The sequence below is a fragment of the Uranotaenia lowii genome, chromosome 2 (genome assembly GCF_029784155.1).
Source record: "Uranotaenia lowii strain MFRU-FL chromosome 2, ASM2978415v1, whole genome shotgun sequence".
Taxonomy (NCBI): Eukaryota; Metazoa; Arthropoda; class Insecta; order Diptera; family Culicidae; genus Uranotaenia; species Uranotaenia lowii.
The window spans coordinates 260,761,568-260,784,514 of record NC_073692.1 but is presented as its reverse complement, the minus strand read 5'-3'; the positions used below and the strand labels follow the sequence as shown (position 1 = coordinate 260,784,514).

Sequence of the window (22,947 nt, the reverse complement as noted above, 5' to 3'; positions counted from 1 at the left end):
AATGACTTTTCAAATCGAAATCCACTAACTGATTAAAATTATGAGGTGATAAAAAATGCTACATTTAATTTAATTTTATCAAAATATCGTGGATTGTGAGTGAAAATAAGTCAAACGGGTGAACATTTTGTTAATTTAAGAAATTCGTGTGTTTCTCTCTAAACGTGTTAGTTTTTAAAAACATGTCAAATGTTGAATTCTGTTATCACTAATCATTTGTAGCGTTCTAAAATGTGCGATTGTTGGTAAACATATATCCCGCTGTTTCGAATAAAATTGTGTAATAATTGTTTAGTAAATAGTGCATTTGAAATTATGATTTCTCGAACGTTGTTCATAAGAAGTTTTCTTCTCACGGGCTCAATCATACCCCGGAGCAGTTACTGCTCTAGTTCTAAATCCTGCTGGAGCTGCAGCCGTTCGGTTGTAGTAAAGGACAAATTTTTCTGTTCCTCTTGTGGGTCACTTCTAGCCGTTCAAAATCAGGTGAAGAGTCGCATTGATTGTTGAAAATCATAATATTATGTTGAATGTTGAATTAATAAAATTTATTTTTGAAAAAGAAATAAATGTGTGTACTGAATATTTTATATTCAGTAGGTACACACATTTTGTTTCTTTTGAAAAATGTCACAAAGGTTTGTGAAATTTCAAAAATTTCTAAACTTATCTCGATTAGTATTAAAATGTGAGCATAAATTGTAATTACTAATTTGCTGTTTTTTTAGGATTACTTTACACTGCTGGATATTCCGAAAACGTTCGAGCTAGATTCAACTAGTTTAACAACCAGTTTCCGCCGTTTACAAAGCGTGCTACATCCGGATAAATTTAGTCAAAAATCTGAGCAAGAAAAGGAAAACTCATTGGCGTGGAGCTCGTTAGTTAACAAAGCTTACAAAACTCTGAATGCGCCACTTGAACGTGGAAAATATCTCCTTCAGCAGGATGGCATCGTAATAACCGAAGAAAACACCTCGGTAGATCCCGACTTTTTGATGGAAATGATGGAGCGCAATGAACAAGTTGAAGATGCTACTAGAGCTGAAGATTTAACGATAATAGTCCAATCTTTGCGCAGTGACATCGATCAGTTATACCATTCACTAAGAGTTGAATTTGCCAAGGCTGATATGGAAAAGGCTAAAACTACATTGGTACGTTTGAAATATTTGCTGAATATTGAACGTACAATAAAAGACAAGCTTTTGGAATTGCAAATGAAGTGAAAGTTCTACTCTAGTCAATGTATTACATACGTTATTGCGTGATAGCAAATAGAAGTTTAAATAAAATTTGAATAAAAAAAGTAACATTAGTCAGTGTGGTGTTCATGGTTTAGACATTATCACAGTAAGCCGGTGTCTGACTTGTAAAATAAAGTTTATTATAAATTATACTTCTAAAAGAAACGGATGTTATTTCTCGGTTCCCACATCTGGCGACGAGGATGGGATGAAGATCATCGAAAATGCTTTGAGATTCTGAAGGATAAAATTACGGATGTTAAAACTTTTTCATTTTTCGATAATACTTTAAGAACCAGAGTTATTGCAGATGCATCCCCTGTTGCCCTAGGTGCGGTGCTCGTTCAATTTAAAGAGAATGTCGATTCTAATCCTAGAATAATAGCGTTTGCAAGCAAAAGTTTAACAGTAACGGAGAAGCGATATTGTCAAACTGAAAAGGAAGCTTTGGCTTTAGTGTGGTCAGTAGAAAAATTTTCTGCATATTTAATTGGAAGAACTTTTGAACTAGAAACTGATCATAAACCATTGGAAGTGATTTTTTCTACTAATTCTTCACCTTGTGCTAGAATAGAAAGATGGGTTCTACGTTTGCAGTCCTTCAAGTATTCTGTCAAATACCGCAAAGGAAGTGGAAATATTGCAGATTCTATGTCACGATTGGTTCCATACGAAGAAAGTGAAGATTTTGAGAAAGATAATCATTTTATAGCGTTGGCAATAAGAGAATCGGTTGCAATCGATGTTGATGAAATTGAAAATGCATCTAAAGATGATCAAGAACTATCAACAGTGAAAGAATGTTTAAGGAGCGGCAATTGGAATAATATAATTGCAAAACCATTTCAACCATTTTCACATGAATTAGGCATGGTGGGAGATATTTTGGTAAGAGGAAATAAACTAGTTATTCCTACGGTCCTTCGAGAAAGAATGCTTCAGTTGGCTCATGAAGGACATCCAGGGGAGTCAGTTATGAAGAGAAGATTGAGAGATCGAGCATGGTGGCCATCGATGGATCGTGATGCAAAACTATGTGTTTCACGTTGTGAAGGGTGTCAACTGATTGGACTTCCAAGTAGACCAGAACCAATGAGTCGACGTCAACTTCCTACGATGCCATGGATAGATATAGCCATTGATTTTATGGGACCATTCACGACAGGTGAATATCTCTTAGTGGTCATTGATTATTACAGCAGATACAAGGAGGTGGAAATTTTAACAAGAATTACTTCACAATTACAATTACTTCATTGGACAAAATTTTTACTCGGTTAGGCTACCCGAGAACAATAACATTAGATAATGGTCGTCAATTTATCAGCCAATTGTTCGAAGAATATTGTGTGTCCAAAGGAATTTTGTTGAATCATACGACGCCATATTGGCCACAAGAAAATGGTCTAGTAGAGAGACAAAATCGTTCACTACTAAAACGCCTTCAGATAAGTCACAGTTTAGGAAGAGATTGGAGCGTGACTTGAACGATTATCTTATCATGTATTACACTACTCCACATTCAATCACGGGGAAAACTCCCACTGAACTAATGTACGGAAAAACTATTAGGTCGAAGATTCCTACTCTCGATGATATCACTACAGCTGTGCCTATTTCTACGGATTATCGTGATAATGATTTAGTCCAGAAATACAAAGGAAAGGTGTTGGAAAATTACAAACGTCATGCTAAAGTTTCTCATATTGAAGTTGGCGATACTGTTCTTGTAGAAAATTTAATTCATTCCAATAAATTAACGACTACTTTTGACAAAACGAAATACATAGTCAAAAGTCGAAATGGTTCTAGAGTAGTTATTGAAGCTTCAGATGGGAAAACTTATGAAAGAAACGTAAAACATCTCAAGAAAATTCCTGCCGGTGTTGGTATGGTAAAAGATCAATCGACAGGTAAAAGTAAAATGGTTTTCTTTAATGGTTAAATTTAAATTGCATTGTTCAAAGCATTTCTTGAATATTTTTCTTTTATTTTATGATTCAGACTCGGGAAATAATCAAGATAAAAAAGAAGGAGAATTCGATGAAGCAAATGGTTTTGAAGATAGAATGAATTCTACCTACATAGGACCACCACTCTCGCAGCATAGGATTTCGACAGATCCTGAAAATGATCAACCCGAATCTATTAACCACAATCTGGAAGAACCAATAGAAGATCCAGTGAATACTACTTCTGGTGTTGATACGAGAGAGGGTTTGCAAGATGGAGCAACAGCTAGTTCAGACGAAGAATTCAAAGGATTTGAAGAACCAAAAGAAAAGCGAAGTCGAATTAGGAAAAAGCCAAAGAGATATGATAACTTTATATTGTAATTGTTTCAAACAAAAGGAGAGATGTGGTGTTCATGGTTTAGACATTATCACAGTAAGCCGGTGTCTGACTTGTAAAATAAAGTTTATTATAAATTATACTTCTAAAAGAAACGGATGTTATTTCTCGGTTCCCACAGTCAGGAAACTTGTCTTTTTATTTTTTTGTTATTTGCCTAATGACTAAAAACACTTGAATTTGTAAATTACTCACGTTTTGTTCAAAGCTTTTTCATATCTTTTTTTCCAGTTCGTATTATTTTTGTACAAAGCTCTGGGTAGTTTGCAATAGGTTTAAATTTGGTTCGCAATATTCTTTTTACACATAACATAAGTTTTTTACTTGCAGAACACGATCTCAATCGATGTTCGTTCCTATCATTCTGTTGATATTTGATACATTTCATTGTATCTTAATTTCCAATATTATATTGAATGAGCTTTTGTTTTATTTCGTCAATCATTAGTAGACACATATATTGTTTGTTTTGCTTAAAACTGTACAAAAATATGAAAATAATTCTTGGTTCAATGACTTAAAATACTCTTTAAATCTATGCCGAGATGTTGTAAAGTAAATGACTACAAAGTATTGATTGATATTATAAGAGTTCATCATGCTGTTCATTGGCCCAGTTTTTGCGTGTTCTGTGCGATGATGATTGAGGGCAAATATACTGGGGTTTCAAAATCGTATTGTTGGCACATAAACATTTAATTTGGAAAGTACCTACTATTAGTTCTGCTGTATCAACTCTGCGAAACAGTATCGTTTACAAAAGAAATCATTGCATACTCTCACCGTTTTCTTAAGCGGGCCACAGACTACACAACATTTGTACAAATGCGATGAAATTCGATGAAATTTTGCCGCTGTGAGCACGATTTGCATAGTGTATGGCACTGCTTGAATGAGCGCCCAAACGGTTGGAGTAAAATCGGTCGGGATCGAAATATTTTGTACAAAACATTCTCCCAGCCGGGGTGGAGATGGTTTTTTTGTTGCTGTTGCTGTTTTCGCCAGCAATCATTTGTGTTCGCGTGAAATATGTTTGTATAGTGTGTGGACGAGCATAGATCAAACAATCGACGCGGAATCATCGAATTTGTACAGGCCAATTTGTGTAGTCTATGGCCCGCTTTAGTGTTTGAATGTCGATCAACATGCAGCGAGCCTCATATGATGGAAGACGGTTGTAGTGAAAATATACATTTTTCTTCTGGATCTACCATTCCTAAACCACCACGATCTATATTTAAATAGAGATGTTCCCTTTCTACTCTACTTATTTTTCCAAAAAAATTGTCCAATTATTGAATTAATTTTGACGAGATGTTTATTCTTGGGAGGATAAATCTGTGTCAGCAATACGCCTATAATAATTACGGCCTACACTGATATCTCATGTTTTTCTAAAGATAATTACAAGCATTTTTATATCTTCTATTTTTCTTCTATTTTCCCGTAAATTTTGTACAAATTTAACAAAGTGCGTTGACTAACAAAATGATGATTCCAGGCAAACAGCTTCAAGTAACCGTCTACTTTCAGCGATAAAACATCATTTTCTAACATAATCAAACTAAATGCTACTTAAAATTTACACATTTGACACAATATATGCGTTAAAAACAAAGAAATTGTGCGTGACTGGTCATTAGGAACAAACACTTTTTTTTACATACCAATTACCGCCCAACACTAGACGCTCTAAAAAACAACAACTATTGAAAAAATCGAAAATTTTCCAACGCAAATCTTTTCAACGAAAATAAAACTATCGTTTCAAGTCGATTGATCAAATATGTACTTTTTAGGATCCAAAAACCCTTTTTGCATCAGGAGCACATGATTGCTCAGTTCGCTAACAGGCGTCGGATTTAATAATTTGACCGGAAACGAAAAACCAAATATTTTATTTCTGGCTAGCGTTAGCATAATTAAGTTATGTTTTTTCAGTAAAATGGTCGAAAAATGATGCCAACACAGAATAAAGTCTTATTTTTGGGAAAAACATCCCTCTTTTTTCGAAATACACATAAAAGGGTGATTTTGGGCGGTAAATGCAGATGGCGGCAATGATACACGATTTGTCTATGTATCGTGTGACCAACATCTTTTAAATAAGTGGTCGTGAATCTCGTTTTTAAGCTTTTTTTCCTCAGATTTAAGCTTTTTTTGCCTTGAGAGCATAGGAGACGAAAGCTTAAATCTGTCAAAGCGAGGGGAAAAAAGGGGAAATCTGAGAGATGTGCTCCATACGGTTTGAATAGCGTTGCCGCCGCCTGGGTAAATGGTGACTGGGCGGTGAATGGCTACTTGATGGTACCCCGAGTATGTTCTGACCAATTTTCCGTATTAGAGACTCGATGTATAAAGCATAAAGCCTCCACACTAGGAGATGGTTCTTCTCGAGACGGTCTCAGCATCTCCCATTTTCTTTGGGAGACACTGAGACCGTCTCAGGTTTCCAACAACAACAACAGACAACAAAGTTCGTCTCATAACAAAAATCGCAGTTCATGTTGCCTAGTGTGGACTAGGCTTAAGAAAACATACTAAGGGGGCAACCTTGTCCCACAGAAGACTGAGTTTGTATTTCTGCAGTTAGAAAACCATTAAATTGAATTTTAGAAGAAGCTTGACCATTAGACTGAGTCGATTTAGGGTCATTTTTGAACTTCTCAAACCCTGGGCTTCGTTTTGGTTCAAAACTTATCCATGATTTTCTGCAGAATTTTTAAGTGATTGTGAACGATTAGGTTTATATATGGGAAAATTGAATATTTTGTGCTAAAAATTCAACATCATTTTTTATTCTTCTGTGGAGCCTATAGTTTTTGTGCCAATTTATAAATTCTCTAAATGAAATTTTCCGCTGAACAACTTCATCCAAGACCGTAACTTCGTATCTTTTTAGACAAAAAAGTTATCAGGTGTTGAATGGGGGCAGGTCTTTCGGCATTGGAAAACCATAAATTCTATTGACACCATGCTGGTGCCACGCAAAAGTGTTGCATCAAAATTAGTCATGCAATACCTCGATAAACCAAAAGAGGGACCCCATGTGCAATCCATTCACTTCTTCTTCCTCAGATTTGACCGAGAGTACCATGGCTCGTCGTGATAAAGGCACTCTTGATTCTACACCACTTTTCTACGACTGTTCCGTCTGTCGGCAGCTCCGAGGCTTGGGATTCAAGCTGTTCAACGTATGCCCTTTTCACCTCTGGACTTTCCAACTGGCGGACGTCGTATCGACACCCGACTTTCTCCTCTCGCCGCTGAAAACGCGTGACTCTCAGTCGTATCTCACCAAAGACGAGGTGATGGCAGGCGCGATCGGCTTCCACGGAATTCTGGCGACAAAACACTAGCGCCAAATGAACGTTGACGGGCTGAGATCCAAGCTCGAGTTTGAACTTTTTTCACGCACACACATGCACCAATGCAAATTGCATTGTTGTAATCAATATAAACATAAACATTGTGTGAGTGAAGTCACGCTTGATTTTCAAAGTATTTGTGTGATGATGTGCTTCCACTCAAAGCTTGAATGCAAAGCTGCAATGATTGTGATCCAAACTGCAAAGCATGGATCCCATCTCGTAGTGCGGCCAGGCGGCGGCAACGCTATTCAAACCGTATGGAGCACATCTCTCAGATTTCCCCTTTTTTCCCCTCGCTTTGACAGATTTAAGCTTTCGTCTCCTATGCTCTCAAGGCAAAAAAAGCTTAAATCTGAGGAAAAAAAGCTTAAAAACGAGATTCACGACCACTTATTTAAAAGATGTTGGTCACACGATACATAGACAAATCGTGTATCATTGCCGCCATCTGAGTGCGGCAGCACCATAAACATTGTGTAGGTGACGCCAACGATTTGTTCGAAAAAACAACAGCCCGACTATCTTGATACTTAGAGATCTTTGGGTGATGGTCAGATGAAATGACTGCGCTTCGTTTGTTTCGGCCATCAAGACGGCTCCTTCTCTATTTTCGGCTGATGCAGGTGTGATCAATTTGATTTCTCGGGATACCCAAATGACCTTATGTGCTGATCGATGGGGGAAGAGTGATCCACCGATCACCATGTTGTTGTTGCCACAAAATTCTACAAATAGCTCTCCGTTTTTGCTAATCTGTCCTAGACCATGGCAACCCAGAATGCGCTCAAAGTCCTGATTATCGGAGCCACGGTGTTCAATTGACTGTAAAACTGCTCTTTCGGCAAATCGGCAACGTCAGTTGGCGCATAACACTGGACCATTGTGAGGTTTCTAACCCGTGTTCTGAATCTGGCTACGATTATTCCTTTGTTTTTCGATTCTCATCTTACGAGGGCCGCATGGGCCTGCGGGCTTAATAGGAAACCAACTCCTCGTTCCCGAGTAGCGTGTTCTCCTCGTATGTCAGAGTAAAGCAGTACTTGCCCAGACTGTGCCTTCTCTAGCAAGTTGAGCCAGCTTTCCTGGCTGGGCAAGGGTCAAAACATTCCAAGTTCTAATTCTAGTCCGTGTTTTCATGCTAAAAGTCGTTTCCAAAGTTCAAATTCGGTTATTTCTTGTGTCAGCTTCTGTAACATATTAATAAATCGTTGTTAGCCTAAAGCCCTATCCCGCGATAGGGCTGCCATCTTGGACTTAGCTGGCAGGACTGCAGGAGCCGCATTTCATAAATTCCGCCCACTTTCTTCGGAAACGGTAACACTGATTCTATTCCTATCGGCATAATTTTGTAAAATCAACTTGACTACCAAGCTGTTCCAGTGGCATTTTCATGGAGTAGTCCGTTTGGAACATTAGGAAGAAACTGAAGTCCTCACGGTACATTGCACATAAAATATCACTATCAAATTTGTTTATCCGAAAAAAGTTGAACACTAACGCATTCGTTGGATTTCGAGTCTGGTTCATAAAAAGAAGTTTTATGATTGCTTCTCTTTAAGGCTCCATTTTGGAATTATCCAACACTTTCCAATTAATCAACTAGGTATAACCGGAAACTTTTTGTTCATAAAACCAATATATTTAGCGAATCAAAAATACGTCCGAAAGGTTTCGTATCTGAAAGCAAAGTGAGAGTTCCACCTGTCGGTGAGCCGTTGTTTCTTTCTCATGTTTCTCTAATACTTCCCATCACCTTTGAAAATGTATTAAACTTGCTGTAAAATGTTCTTGAACGTTGGCAGGATGGCACACACTATTTGATTTTTTTTTTGTTTCTTTTTTCTCAGGGATTTTAAAGGTTTATTCATCTCGATAGCACTAGTTGAATCGCTTATGAAAAATAGAACTTGGATTATTGCATTATTTTATTTAACTAAGGGAACATCCATAAATGACGTAGCTTTTCTTTACGAGTTTGTATACCCCCCCTCTCCCCCCTCGTAGTATTTCGTCACCAAGTCATAGACCCCCCATAGATAAAAACGTAGCTTCAATAACCCCCCCCCCCCATTTTTAAAAATCGTTTTTTTAATATTTACTTTTATTATCAGCATTTTGCAAGAATAATACAAAAAATAACAAAAAACGGATAGAAGTTATAAATGGAAGTTTAAAAAAGCATATCAATCAGTTAAAACAATCAAGCTACCTTTCAACAAACAGGATAGCTAGTAAGTATTCAATCAGTTGCGTCGGTCCAAATTATCTCCATTCGGGATTCCAATGAAATCGTTGGGCAGCTTTCCTCCATCGTCTGTTCGGCTGGAATAATTGCATCTGCGATGTCAGCTGCCTCCACTCACTCTCTATCGTCCTCCGGAGTGATGACCAGCACTTCATGTCCTCTTTTGCCTACAATTCGCTTTGGACGAATCTTTCTATCCGAGACTGGGGCCTTGTGAATTTTGCTATGCTCCTTTTGGAGAACATTTGAAGCAAAATATAAATTGCATTTCTTGCATGTACGCTCCTTGATACGCTTGAAAACAGTCGGGCAGTAGGAGCCAAAAGCTACATGTTCAGACTAGATTGAATTAGGCATAATTTTGCTCAATTTCGATTTTTTTTCGACATTTAATTAAAGCTACTAGCTTTACTTGAACCCCTACCCCCCTCCCGTCACACATCGTCACACAAAGTCAAACTCCCCCCTCCCCCTCGAATGCTACGTCATTTATGGATGTTCCCTAACGAGCTTTGCTAAAATCGGCATAGAGCAAAAGCATTTCGTAATCTTTACTTTTTAACATGTTACTCATCAATCCGTACCGTTAACTGGGGCATCATGCAACACTTTTCAACTCAATGGCTTCTAAAAACATAATGTCCACAGATAATCATACATCAAAAGTTTTAAGGTTGGTGGGACATCAAAATGACAGAAAGAGAAGAGTCGCTAACACTTTCAAGCGAAACTCCAATCTCTCCGTTCGAGATGTCGCCAATAAGTTGGAAATATCGACTACAACCGTACATGAGGCTTAAAAACGATCCGAACTATCGACTTATAAGAAGGTAGTGACTGCTAATCGCAATGAAAAGCAAAACCTTACGGCAAAAACAAGACCTCGAAAGCTGTATGCGACATTTTTGACAAAGTTTGATTGCGTGGTAAAGGACAACATGAACAGGAACAGATTGGGAAAGGTGGCAGACATTTTCAAGCATATTAAAATATCAAAGTTTACCAAGAAATTTTTTTTGGGAAGCTAGCTGTACCTGACGCCAGCGGTGTGTAAACTCGCTTCGGAAAGAATCATTCGGCTGATTTTTTCCGAGTTTAACTTGTTGTGTGCAGATTGATTTTATCTTCGTTTCAATCATTACGTGATTGCACACAAAACGAAGAGAACAGTTCTGCATTGATGTTTTCCATGCCTCGCAGGAATAAAATCACACCAACGAAACAACAGAACGAAGCTTTCCGTACACGAATGCACACGAGCGATCGTTGCCCGACGGACCGAGTTAACATTCCTCGCACCCTTCTTTCACTCGTTTCCCGTTCCCTTGTATCTATCACTTTTAGCCACGCCCCCATGCGGTGTCCGATTGATGTGTTCGGCTGCCAAACGAACACGATTTGAATTTTGAATTCGCCGAACTGTACGTTCGCTTCGCTGATGTTTCCTCAGATTGCTGTTTTCTCCTGCCGAGTTTGCCCGAAGCTTACTTCCAGATGCTTTCCGAGTTGAACTATAGATAGCATCATTGCAGTTTGAGTTTAACGAAATAAAATCGTTCTGCAAAGAAGGGCAAAGTGCGAGTATGTAGACTCGCGATTTTAACATCTCTGCCTGACGCTTGTGAATCGACATTTTCGTTGCAGCCGGGATCATCAACCAGGAAATTTACGTAAAATAGTGTCTTCAAAAGCGTTTGCTGCATTTCCTGAAGAAACATGACTTGGCTGTTTTGGCCGGATTCGGCATCCTGCCATTATGATAAAGGTCATGGAGTGGTATGCCGCGAACAACATTCATGTTGTGCCCAAGGATAAGAACCCTCCCAACACACTAGAAGTTCTCCCAATCGAAAAATATTGGATGATAGTCAAGCAAAACCGTAAGATGACCAAAAAAACTGTAAGCAGCGAGAAGCAGTTCAAAGCAAAATGGCGTTCTGCGCAGAAGAAAGTGGATAGGACTAGGGCGACCGGAATCCTAACTGAGTATTTTTAACTTCTTTTATAGGTTCATATTAAACTTCAAAAAAAAGATACTTTGATTTTTTTAATAAACAAATAATCGATTTACACGCAATTTAGTTTGACCAATTTTTGATCCGAACACCCTTTATTACAGCATATGGAAACTAGATTTAAAAGGTGAATCTCTGATTTGCATTTTCATACCAAAGTTCAGTATATCATGTTGAATATAAGTTAAGTTTAGTAGATTTCATATGGGTGAGAAAGGTTCAAGATTATAACTGAATCATCCTTCGGCTCCAAATTATGTAAGGAACATTAAGTAGGGGAGATGAGGGCATAACGAGCACCCAGGGCATAATGAGCACTCCTTTTTTCAACATAAGTACGTATTTTCTTAAACAAATTTTTATAAGGACTTGTTTCGTACTACCTATAGTATTAATTTTTCACTAAAAAAGAAATATCCTTTTCATATTTACAGAAATATTAAATAGTAACCAGCTAGGTTCTCAAGTGACGGAAATATTATAATTTTTGAGCACCACCAGATAAGCTTTTATGACCTTTAAATCATCTTGATCTGAAATGTACGCACTGCAACATGATCTACACATTGTTTCTCAATTTTCAACATCATAAAATTTTTGATTTTTCACTTAAATGAATTTTAAAACGCGTTTTTACTTTGATTTGTTCACTAGAGGCGAACAGAGCACTTTCAATGAAGGCATAATGAGCATTTTCTGCCGTTTAATCTAGCTGCGAATTCAACTCGATGAAGTCAACTGAATAATAGAGCTACAGCTTGACTTGTTTCGTATGTCGATTTGGCCTATTGGTAAGGTGTCGGAGAGGTAATCAGTAGACTCGAGTTCGATTCCTGTTCGAGGGGTTTTTTTTGCACATACCATTCATGATTGATTTTTTTATTGTTACATTATACGGCTAATAGCATCAAAGCATCATCCGTCAAACAAAACACCAGAAACATAATGTATGAGCATGTGTTCAATCTTTGAATTCTACAAACAGACCTAGATTATTTTGTTATTGCTTTGTTTGATGAATCTACGCCTCACCGTTTAGTGCAATCATGATCATGAATGATAAATGAAAAAAAAAAAAATCATCTCGACCAGGAATCGAACTCGAGCCTACTGATTATCTCTCAGACATCTAACCAATAGGCCAAATCGTCAGACGATGCAAGTTAAGCTGTAGCTCTATTAGTCAGCTGACTTCATCGAGTTGAATTCGCTGCTAGATTCCCCGGCAGAAAACGCTCATTATGCCTTCATTAATGGTGCTCATACTGCCTCGGGGGGTTTCTCATTATGCCTCTACAGTGACTAGTTTTCAGCTTTCGGCAAAAATTTTTAAAATGCATTTTTAAACTTTTTATCTACTTTTTCAAGTTTCATCCAATTAGGCCATAGACTTTTTGAGTGTCTGAACACGAAACAATGATGTAATTCACATATTACAGCTGTTCTCTATGCTTAAATAAATGTTTTGCTTAAGGTGGCCATTATGCCCCCATCTCCCCTACACCACCCATCTGAGCTTTATCTATCAGATGAAGTAAGTAACAATTTCCTGAATAACAAAAGAAATTCTTACTCAAAGTTTAATTAGACAAAAGCTCGCACATGCCATCACGGATGGTTGAAAACATTTGTGCCATTTTAGTGCATATTTTAGTAGTGCCAGAGTCATAATCATGCACTTGCAGGAGCTATTCGAGCTGCTCAAGAGAGCGTGAAAACAAAGACAGAAAATGGGTCTCTTTATACGCAAGCTTTGAGAAGAAAAAAACCGAGTGAATACTGGAAGGATGTGATGAATTTCTTTGCGTGGCTGTGCGGAAGTACAACTGAAGCACGTTTTAAATTGCCTTTCAGCGGATCATGGCGAGTGTTTATGAGAGCTTATTAGAACAATTTTATTCATCAGTACCATACAACTGTTTTGTTTTGATCATTTGCATACTGGTACCCGGCTGTGGTTCGTTGTTTTCCTAAGAATTAACCATTTGGAAGAACAATACGCTACTTGAGATTCGCATTATAAGAAACCAACCGCTCTGTGGCGATGTTCGTCCGAATTAATTATAATTATTTTGTGTAAGACACTTCTCGGCCGGCGATTATATGACATCAGGAAGAGCCACGAAGCGATGTCCTTTGTAATCGAAATCTTGTATTGTTGACCAAATTTTCCTTCACGTATTATGAAACATATGTTTGAACGTCAATTGACTCCATAGTTTGGAACGATAATTGAGTATAACACAAATATTTAAAATAAAAAAAATCTATAAAGCTTATTGTTTAAAGAAATCTCCATACGTTGAAGTTATTCAGAAATCGATAAATCGTATAATTTATCATCGTATCATCGCTGACTGAAAAATAAACGGCGCTAATAACCGTATTTGACGGTGTCCATTCGCTGTTTCCCCCCGGATTCATTTGATAAAAATCAGGGTGTGCTAAATACATAAGTCTTGACTTGAATACATTCAAGAGCTGTTAGAGGAGTGCGTAAAATTCAACGAGCAGCGTCAATGCTCAATTGGCAGGAGCAATGGGACGCATCGAACAACGCAAGATGGGCGCATAGGCTAATCCCGAGACTTTCAGACTGGGTAAATCGGAAGTATGAAGAGGTCAACTTCTACCTTACGCAGTTCCTTTCGGGTCATGGGTGCTTTAAGCAATACCTTCATCGGTTTAAGCTTATCAGCTCACCTTATTGCCCGGAATGCGTAGAGACGGAGGAATCGGCAGAACATGCTATCTTTGTCTGTCCCAGGTTCAATTCAAGGCGTCAACAACTTCAAAATTTGAACGCTGAAAACATAAAGCTTAGTTCTTTTAGAAATGGGACAGTTACGAATGCGTGTATCTCAAAAACCATTCGTTTGATCGAAATACTTTCCATGAAGAAAATGAAGGTAATGTTATGATATTTGATGAAAAAATTTGAAAAAAATTATTTATCGTTTTTTGTTAGAGAAATTTCTACTTTACTCTTGGTATCTCCCATTGGCCGGCGCACACTTTTTTCAGTCATGGTATTGATCAGTTTTTCCAACTTATACTTCGTCAAATCTATATTCTAGGTGGTTTCACCCTTTTTCTTCAATTTCTGATACTTTTTGGTTCAATACTTCTCTTTTAAAAGAAACTGAAAGCATTTTAGTGGATACAGTTGTTTCGAAATGAATAAAATTTGATTATTTTTGACCAAAGTTTTGAACGTTTTTAATGGAAAAATCTTGCAATATCTGACAAAAACGAAGTAAAACCATCATAAGATTGAACTTGAAGTACAATTGGTTAATATAAATCGTAGGTTGTGGATGGTACATACAAGATTACTCTTTTTAGGCTTTTAAAAACAGCGAAAATCAATGTTTTGTTTTAAAAATTTTTGTTTTTTAATTTCGCAGGAGCAGAATTTTGATAAATCGTTATAATTTTATACAAAATAACCAGCAAATACATACTTTAATATACTCGGGATCTTGCAACGAGCAGACATGGTATAGGATTCAAACGCTGGAATTTGTTTAAAATAGGGTATTCCATAAGTTTTGTCGTTCATCAGAAATCATCTGTCCCATAGCCTCGGTACCGGCTTTACAGCTTACAAGCTCTGAAACTAACAAGAAATGGTTGTTTGAGGTTGGGTTTCAATGAGTCGTCACTAGGCAACACTTTTAGCTTATCGAAGAAAATTGTTTTGGACATTTCAGCGATCTACCCTAAGTTTTTCGCTTATTCAAAATTAAAAATGCTGGTACGAAACTTGACTTCCCTGATGACCCTTAACCGTAGTTGCCGATCATGTGCTTCACTCCAATGCTTGATTTGAACTTTGTGGACATTATTGACAGTGTTTGCACACTTATCCACCACAAATCTCAGTAATTCTTCGAATAATAAACGATTTTGTCAGCTAACAATTTGATAATGACGAATTTTAAAGGGAACTGTGCAAAATTATTTTTTTCTTTTTCTCTTGCATTGCACATATCTCAAAAACGCATAAGTTTTAAATTTTGAAAAAAATAGGTCGAATAGTACTTTTTACAGGCAACAAAATGCTTTAAAAATTTTGAATATTCGATAACTAGTAAACGAGCTATAAGCAAATGAAAGTGTCCCATTTCTAAAAGAACTAAGCTTTAGTGAGTGAAATGTGTCGCGACGAACAGTCGTGGCGTGCTATCGTCGACGAAATCTCGCAAATCATGCGCGATCTGATAAGAATCAGGAAAGATGATGAACGGAGAGAGCGAGATAGTCAACCAAATTTGACAAGCTAATGGAAGGTCTTGGGCCTCGTATGACACTTCAATTCAAAAGCAACGCGATCTTAGGGCGCGGTATAACCCTAATCTGGACTCATACGTGTGGTGGGACTTAAAAGGTCTCACGTACTCAGCTACGATCTTTCCTGCAGCAAAAGGAAGCGGAGATACCATTCGGGGTGGTCGTGTCGGGATTTTAGCTTGGTAGTTTCTCAATCGGCCATGCCTTGGTGGTTAGAAATCCTGCGAAAGTGGTTGCTTTGACGGGCGCGAGTTACTTTGAAAGCGTTACCTAACCGGCACACGTTTCGAGGTCCCCGGGATAGTGGATGCTGTGACGGGCGTGAGTTATTACGAAAGCGTTACCTAACCGGCACACGTTTCGGGGTCTTCCGTACCAGTCTGAAGTTGGCGATAGAGGAAAAGGAGAAGGAGGAAAAAGGAGAAAAGGATAAAGCAGAACGATGATCAAGGAGAAATTGAGGAAAAATTGAGAAAGAGGAAAAGGGTGAGATGTATAAGTGCATGAGCACAGCCTACCCCTTGATGTAGTATCATAGGGTGAAACCAAGGGGCACATCTGGCACACGAAGCCCAAGGTGGTTTTAGTGGGACGAACCCACTCACGGCAGCAAACACCCGGCTGTTATGGTTTGAAGTCAAATTTCCATCTTGTAAAAAAAAAATGAATACATTCTTCAAACTTTTTTCGTCAAATATGATAAATCACTATCTTGGTCAATATAAGCGATTGATTTTCGAAATCTCCAAATGTATAAAAGTTAGAGATCTCAAAATCTAAAACGTTGAAAAATTCCCCAAAAAAACCAAACATTAAACAACAGATAGAAAGTGCAATAAAATGAAATGAAATGAAACAGTGTTTTCGTAATGTATTTGTCCATATCTACATTGCCAGTCCACGATTAAGTATAATAGGTAGGAGAGTGTGGGGTATCATGGCCACTTTTTTCTCTTCGAATCATAACTTCTTTATCATAAAAGATAGAAGGATAAAAATAAGTGGAAATGTTAGTGGTGGTGATGTTAGTGTTAGTAGAGTGGTTCTGGTGTCTGCGCTAGCATGCTTAGAAAATAAAGCGGTTTTTTTTTCGAACAATCACACAATTTTTTTAAATAATTATTTTTATTATTCAGTTACCTGCCTGGGGTAAGGTGCAACAAAATGCAAATCAAAGAGACACCTTGTAAATCTCGTTTCCATATGCTCGAATAGGATTGTTTTGCATCACGCATTCGTCAACATTGGAACTTCATTCATCCAAATATTTTTTTTTCGATTTCAGCTAGGAGAATTTTTTGTAGGATTTTTTTACCCCTAAATGTATGCAATAACCTTATGTTCAGAAAAATGTAAAAATTAGTTTCAACAGAACCAGAAATCACAGCAATTGGTATTTTTATGCGTAATGGCTTTAATGGCATTAAATGTTTATCAAAAACATACATTTACAAATGTTTTCATTAGATTTTTCTTTAAAATCAAAGTTTATTGCAAGTTACCCCTTTTTCTAAATATAGTGAAAATCGTATGTTTAAAAAAATAAAAATAACTAAAGAAACCAATAATTTTTCTGACTACGTCAGTTTGATGTCCCACTAACTTTAAAACTTTTGATGCATGAAGTGCATTGAAGTTGAAAATTGTTGCAAGTTGCCCCAGTTGTTGTAAATTTGTTACTTCATGGAACGAAGGGTTAAATACTAGGGCATTGTGGAGACGAATTTCATCACCTTTACGTAGCCTAGTAATACTACTACCAAGTTATTTATGTATTCTAATGTTATCTATTCCATCATTACTGTTCCGTCCACTAAGCGGACTGAAGACCCAAGCAACCAAAAGTCCCATGAAATAGGTACAAAAACGCTTACTCAGCCCCATCATTGATATGAAGTACGTTCTATGCAGCTCAGAATTTAAGTTCTTATTGATGCTTTCAAATTCCAAAACAAGTCTTAATGATCTTCTATTCAGCTTCCAGCGGCCTCTTAATTCAGCTTCCAAAAAACCGTAAAATGAGCAAAAAATCTCTCTCTATTTCAATTGAACTTTTGGCTTCGGTTCATATCACCTTCTCTTGATTATTTACTATGTTCTGTACCGGTGCCGCCCTGATGCCACGCGCCGGATTCCAAACTCGACAAATTGCTCAATTGCTTTTTCCTACATTTCCTACATATATCGCATCAGAATGGTCACTCAATTACTAAATTACTCATTGAAAAATAACTTGCCCGGCTTGGGATTCGAACCCCGATCTTCGTGGTGAGAATCGAACACTCTACCGCACGACCACGCCTAGATGTTGTTCTAACTGAAACTAAAACTCGAAGTGGTGTTTTGATATTGAAAGCACATTAATGTACTTTTTGTGACTTACCAAATCCCGTTTTGAGCACTTTTGTGCCGTTTATGTGACTTACCAAATCCCGTTTTGAGCACTTTTGTGCCCTTCATGCGACTTAGGTCTCATATAACGTATGTTCGGGCTCGGCCGATGGGGGGGTTCGGATTTCGAGGGATTTCTTCCCGTCTCCAGTCGACGGCATCAACCAACACAGGAATCCGGGGTAAGTCGACAACTCTTGCTGGCAGAACAGCTGATCACCCGCTTGGGGGGAGATTTTGTTTGCACTTCGGTTTAGGTTTTCTTTCGCACACAACACAATATGATTGGTGATTAATTTGCCACTATTATTTGATCTCGCTTTCGGAACTACTATTAAGAAAGTCGCTTGATTGGACTTAACTTTGGATTTATTTGTAGTAGAAGTAAAAATCCGTGCGATTCGTTTAACGTTCTAATCTATTCTAATAAGTAAAATGGCTTACATACAGCCTTGCCAGGTCTACGGATTTCTCCGTAGTTCTACGGATTTTAAGCATTTCTACGGAGCTACGGATCGATGCTCGAAATCTGCGGGTTTTTAGCATTTCCTACGGATTTTCTACGGATTATCGAATAAATTCAAGGGATTCTGCGGATAAATGAAAATTTTACCTGACAACCAAAAAAAAAAAAAAAAGTCATCAAGTTTTATATTGCCGAAATCAGTACATTTTTCGATTTTCGTGAAATCTACGAACTTGAGCGGTTTTCAATCTGGCAACGCTGCTTACATACTATTGTGTGAGTCTCTCTCGGCGAAAGTTCTTATGTTGCGAGAGAGTACATATTAATGCTAGGGTACGTGTACAGAAAGTGGTGTTTGCGAGCAAATGGATTAAAGTGTCAAGTGAACATAAAACTAGACACATATTACAAACAAAAACTTAGATGCTATTTCCTGATCGGTACAGTACCGATCATTCCGGCCACCTTGAAACTGCCGTTTCAAACTAATTTCGGACCAATGGATTGCGGGCTCCTCAGTCGTTTGGACCATGCGACATGGTTGAACCAGGTTACATGGTTAGACCAGGAGACACGATTGGACCCGACATCAACCATCTTTGCGTCGGAAAGGCAGCTGTTCACTACTTCGGCTGGATTCGAAGGCACAACTGGCACGTCGCACATCGAGGAACCTGCTTCGTCTCAGCTTAGGCACTGGTGCAGAATCTGTGGGCGACAAAAGAGACCCGGTAGAACGAACGGCGTAGAGTAAGGTTAGAGGAACGCTAATCACCTGTTAGCGCCCCTTTAGCGCGTTGAGCAACGTTCGGTGTGCTCTACCGATCTTTGAAGACTCTGCTGTTGTAGGCCGTTCTCGATGGTGTACGATGATATGCTGCGACGATGTTCAATAGTTGGCGAACTGGAATCGATAAAAAGACCCGGTAGATGGAACGATAGGATAAAAAAGATAGGAACGCTAATCACCTATTAGCGCTCCGTTAGCGCGTTGAGCAACGTTCGGCGTGCTCTACCGGTCTTAGAAGATTCTGCTTCGGACGTGGCTTTGTGGCGATGGCGATGAATAATCGGTGGCGAAATAGGATGATGATGTAGGGTAATGGTAAGATAGGATCTGCAATCAACAAAGAACCGGTAGATCGAACGGTTGGAGTAAAGTTATAGGAACGCTAATCACCTGTTAGCGCTCTATAAGCGCGTTGAGCACGTTCGGCGTGCTCTACCGGTCTTTGTAGCTTGTACTAGTTGTCGGGGGTTGTCACGTTGACCTGTTGATTGCTGGCGGTCAATAAGATGACAATCTCGCTTGGCTAACTGAATGACTCCATCTCGACCTGGATGAAGTCTTGTAGAGTGATCGAGTGACCGCGAGGTGGCGGAACAGGGCAAGTTTTCCAACAACGACGATTGCCATGCATGATCGTAACACCAATCAGGTTTTTCGGGCAAGTTGAAGGCATGTAAATTCCTGGATAGTTCGCTGGCTGCGATGTGCACTTGCGGAACGTGTCTCCAACTGAGTTCATATGTATCCATCTGGATAGCAGTTACATGCTTAGCATCGACAGTTCTCCAACGATGCGGTGGCGGCTTTGACCGATGGGGTGTCCGGAACGATTCCGTTGGCAGAACAGGTGCGTATAGCTCCAGACAGGTAACAGAGGGCTGCTTGGCCAAATGGACAGCGCAGCCGGAGGATCCACAGACAGCGTCTTTTCCTTCGTCGATGACCTTGGAGGTGTTTAGCGGAGTATTGGACATCAGGCTGAGTTGAGCGACGGGACCGATGAGCAGCGTATCGTTGAGCGCGTACCCTGAATTGGGCTCACAGGATGCGTTGAATACCACGCGTTCATTGGTGGTTTTGCTGGCTTCCTTGAGCACCGGGTGATGTGGCAGATAGCAGTGTGATTCGTCCTCAACAGGATCGCTGTTGTGCATATTTCTGGTTTGGGTGGTGTTTTCAGGTATCTTGTGGCTTGTATCTCTGATGGAGTTTTGGTGTGTGGTCTTTGTGCGAGAATCTCCAAGGGTGGTTTTTGGATTATTGGGCCGGGAATGGCGGACGAAGCATTCTTCTTTGTGGATTTGAGTGGTGGAGGGTTGAGCTTCTGTTTTCTGACTCCCATCGGGGTTTTCCATTGGCCGAAACTCCCCAGGGATCGTTTCTCGGGTTTGATCAACGGTGGAGAGGAAGCACGCTCGCGGTGCGGTGGTGGAGCTGGAATCAACTTTGCCAGAAACTGTCCAGCCGAAGAGGGTGTCCACCAAAAACGGAGAATTATTACCAAGAGAGTGGCGTACGCCCGTGTGGAACTCATGGTAACATTCTCCACCGATGATCATGTCGATTGTTGCTGGAACGTTGAACTGAGGATCCGCCAATGGAACCTTTGGCATTTTCCAGGCAGTTGTATCGATCGGGGATGTGGGAAGATGGGAGGTTGGCTTCTTCATGACGAGGAAATCGAGTGTGGTGGAGAAGTCGCTGTTCTTGGATACGATCTTGGCAGCTAACTTGTGCTTGATACGCTTGACAGACTCTCCAATTCCGGCAACTGCGATGTCCACGGGGCTTTGTCGGGTGGCGAGTTCATTCGCCAGCTTTCTGGTCATGAAATTTGACATCGCTGCGGAATCTAGTAGAGCTCGTGCTTGGATCTTTCTGCCATATCGGTCGACTACTAACAGCGAGACTGTCTCCAAGAGAACGGTTGAATCAGAATGCACGGAAAGATTTACTGTTGGGGGGCTAAGCAATCTACTGGGGCCTGGATTCGCTTGTACGGGATGTGGTTCCTCAGTAGAGAGTTGCTCTAGATGTGATATGTGGTGGTCGTGCAACATGGTGTGGTGTTTTGCTTGACAAATCCTGCACAGAAACTTGGATTTGCAGGATGTTGCCCGGTGGTTTGCGCGAAAGCAATTCCAGCAAAGACTGTGCTGTGTCACAAGCTCTCGCCGTTGGGAGCTTGACAGGTTCGAAAATGCTGGACATTGGTGAAACGGATGTGTTCTCAAACAACAGTGGCATGGCGAAGTACTGGATTGAGTTTCGGACGTAGCTGTGTTCACGACAGATCGGATGGGAACTGGTTTCTTCGGGATTTGACCGGCCACCTTGGAAACAGTGGGCGCTGAGGAACGATGCTGGAGATCGCTGTCCACGGATTTCAACATCCGGACCTGGTGGACGAGAAACTCGATGAGCTCGTCGTACTTCACGTCATCCTTCTGTCGAGTATCTTGCTCCCATGCACGAATTGTCGCTGCATCCAACTTGTTTGTAAGGATGAAGATGAGCGGAGTGTCCCAATGATCTATCGGTTCACCTAACTTCCACAGTGCCTTGACGTGTCGCTGGAAATCATCAACAAGTGTGTTGAGGTCCTGTGCTGACTCATGCTGGATCGGTGGAAGGTTGTACAGGCCTCGGAACAGCTCCTTTCTGAGGAATCGCTTGTTATCGTAACGCTTCTTAAGCGCGTCCCACGTCGCTGAATAATTATCGGCTTGGATATCCACCGACTCGAACGGTTTCTTGGCTTCTCCTTCAAGCGACTGTAACAGGTACTGCAGCTTGTTGACAATCGGTATGTCCTCGTTGCAGTGAATCATCGAAATGAAATTGTCGCGGAATGATATCCATCGCGATTCATCCCCGCTAAACTTCGGTAGATCGATTTTCGGCAACCGATGATGGAAACTTGAAGACATGCTATGAGAAGTCGATGCGTGCATGATCGTCGAACTCAGAAGATGCTCCCTGCTTTCCAGTTTAGACAGCAAAAAACCTTTCGCTCTGCAAAATCGATCCTCGAAATCCGCCCGGAACTCCAGATGTGTCTCGAACCGTTTTTCGCTGTCACCCATCTCGATGTCGTTCTGCACGTTCAAGAAGAGTTCGTTGCACTTGTTGAGCGCCTCTAAACCTCAATTTTTCAAGTGTCGGTGTATTTTTGAACGACACTGTAGAGTGCACCACCCTCAATGCACTTGCACTTCCGCCTTGAATCGACTTTTGGCCACAAAATGCAATATTGTTTAAAAAGTTATTAAATTTTTCCTTGTTGCAAAAGTTTTGCGCTGTACTGTGTTGCAAAATACTTGTACCACTGACCATACTGACTGGACACTCGATTTCGTTTTCTGGATAATTTTTCCAGAAAAAAAAACAAAAAAAAATCATTTTTCCAACAGTACGCAATGTCGATTCCAGAGTGCGCATCGATCGATTTGAAGAAATGCTATCCCAGTTAGGAAATGCCACCCAACTTTAAAAATAAAACACGCAATTTCTACGATAAAATCGGGCTAAACAGGACCATTTTTCCTACAGGGCATTTTTTGTCAAATTTTTCAGGTTCGCCACCTGCCGTCGGTATTGCGAACCTGCAAAAGCTGACAACAAAAAATTAGACAGAAAATGGTTGAATTTTTGTTCTAAGAGTCAAGTCAGTGTGGTCAGTGCTTGTACTGTAGTGTAATTCTCAGTTTGTTTTGATTCGAAAACAAATCATCAATCAAGTGATGAACTATTCGTGTCGGTTAGTTTCGAGCGCAA

At 39.6% G+C, this 22,947-nt stretch overlaps 3 protein-coding genes across 3 annotated transcripts; 2 read left to right on the top strand and 1 right to left on the bottom strand.

Moving 5' to 3' along the window:
* Positions 1-226: 226 nt before the first annotated feature.
* LOC129748141 (iron-sulfur cluster co-chaperone protein HscB) lies at positions 227-1,322 on the top strand. Its single transcript, XM_055742643.1, has 2 exons — positions 227-486; positions 729-1,322. The coding sequence occupies exons 1-2, from the start codon at positions 316-318 to the stop codon at positions 1,227-1,229; spliced, it is 672 nt and encodes a 223-aa protein (XP_055598618.1). The 5' UTR covers positions 227-315; the 3' UTR covers positions 1,230-1,322.
* A 1,527-nt stretch (positions 1,323-2,849) lies between these two features.
* LOC129749735 (uncharacterized) lies at positions 2,850-3,642 on the top strand. The gene is made up of 2 exons (XM_055744792.1): positions 2,850-3,160; positions 3,252-3,642. The coding sequence occupies exons 1-2, from the start codon at positions 3,139-3,141 to the stop codon at positions 3,581-3,583; spliced, it is 354 nt and encodes a 117-aa protein (XP_055600767.1). The 5' UTR covers positions 2,850-3,138; the 3' UTR covers positions 3,584-3,642.
* Positions 3,643-19,571: 15,929 nt separating this feature from the next.
* LOC129742560 (uncharacterized) lies at positions 19,572-22,256 on the bottom strand. The gene has a single exon (XM_055734472.1). It carries the CDS (start codon positions 22,254-22,256, stop codon positions 19,572-19,574), a length of 2,685 nt encoding a protein of 894 aa, XP_055590447.1.
* Between the last annotated feature and the right edge of the window lie 691 nt (positions 22,257-22,947).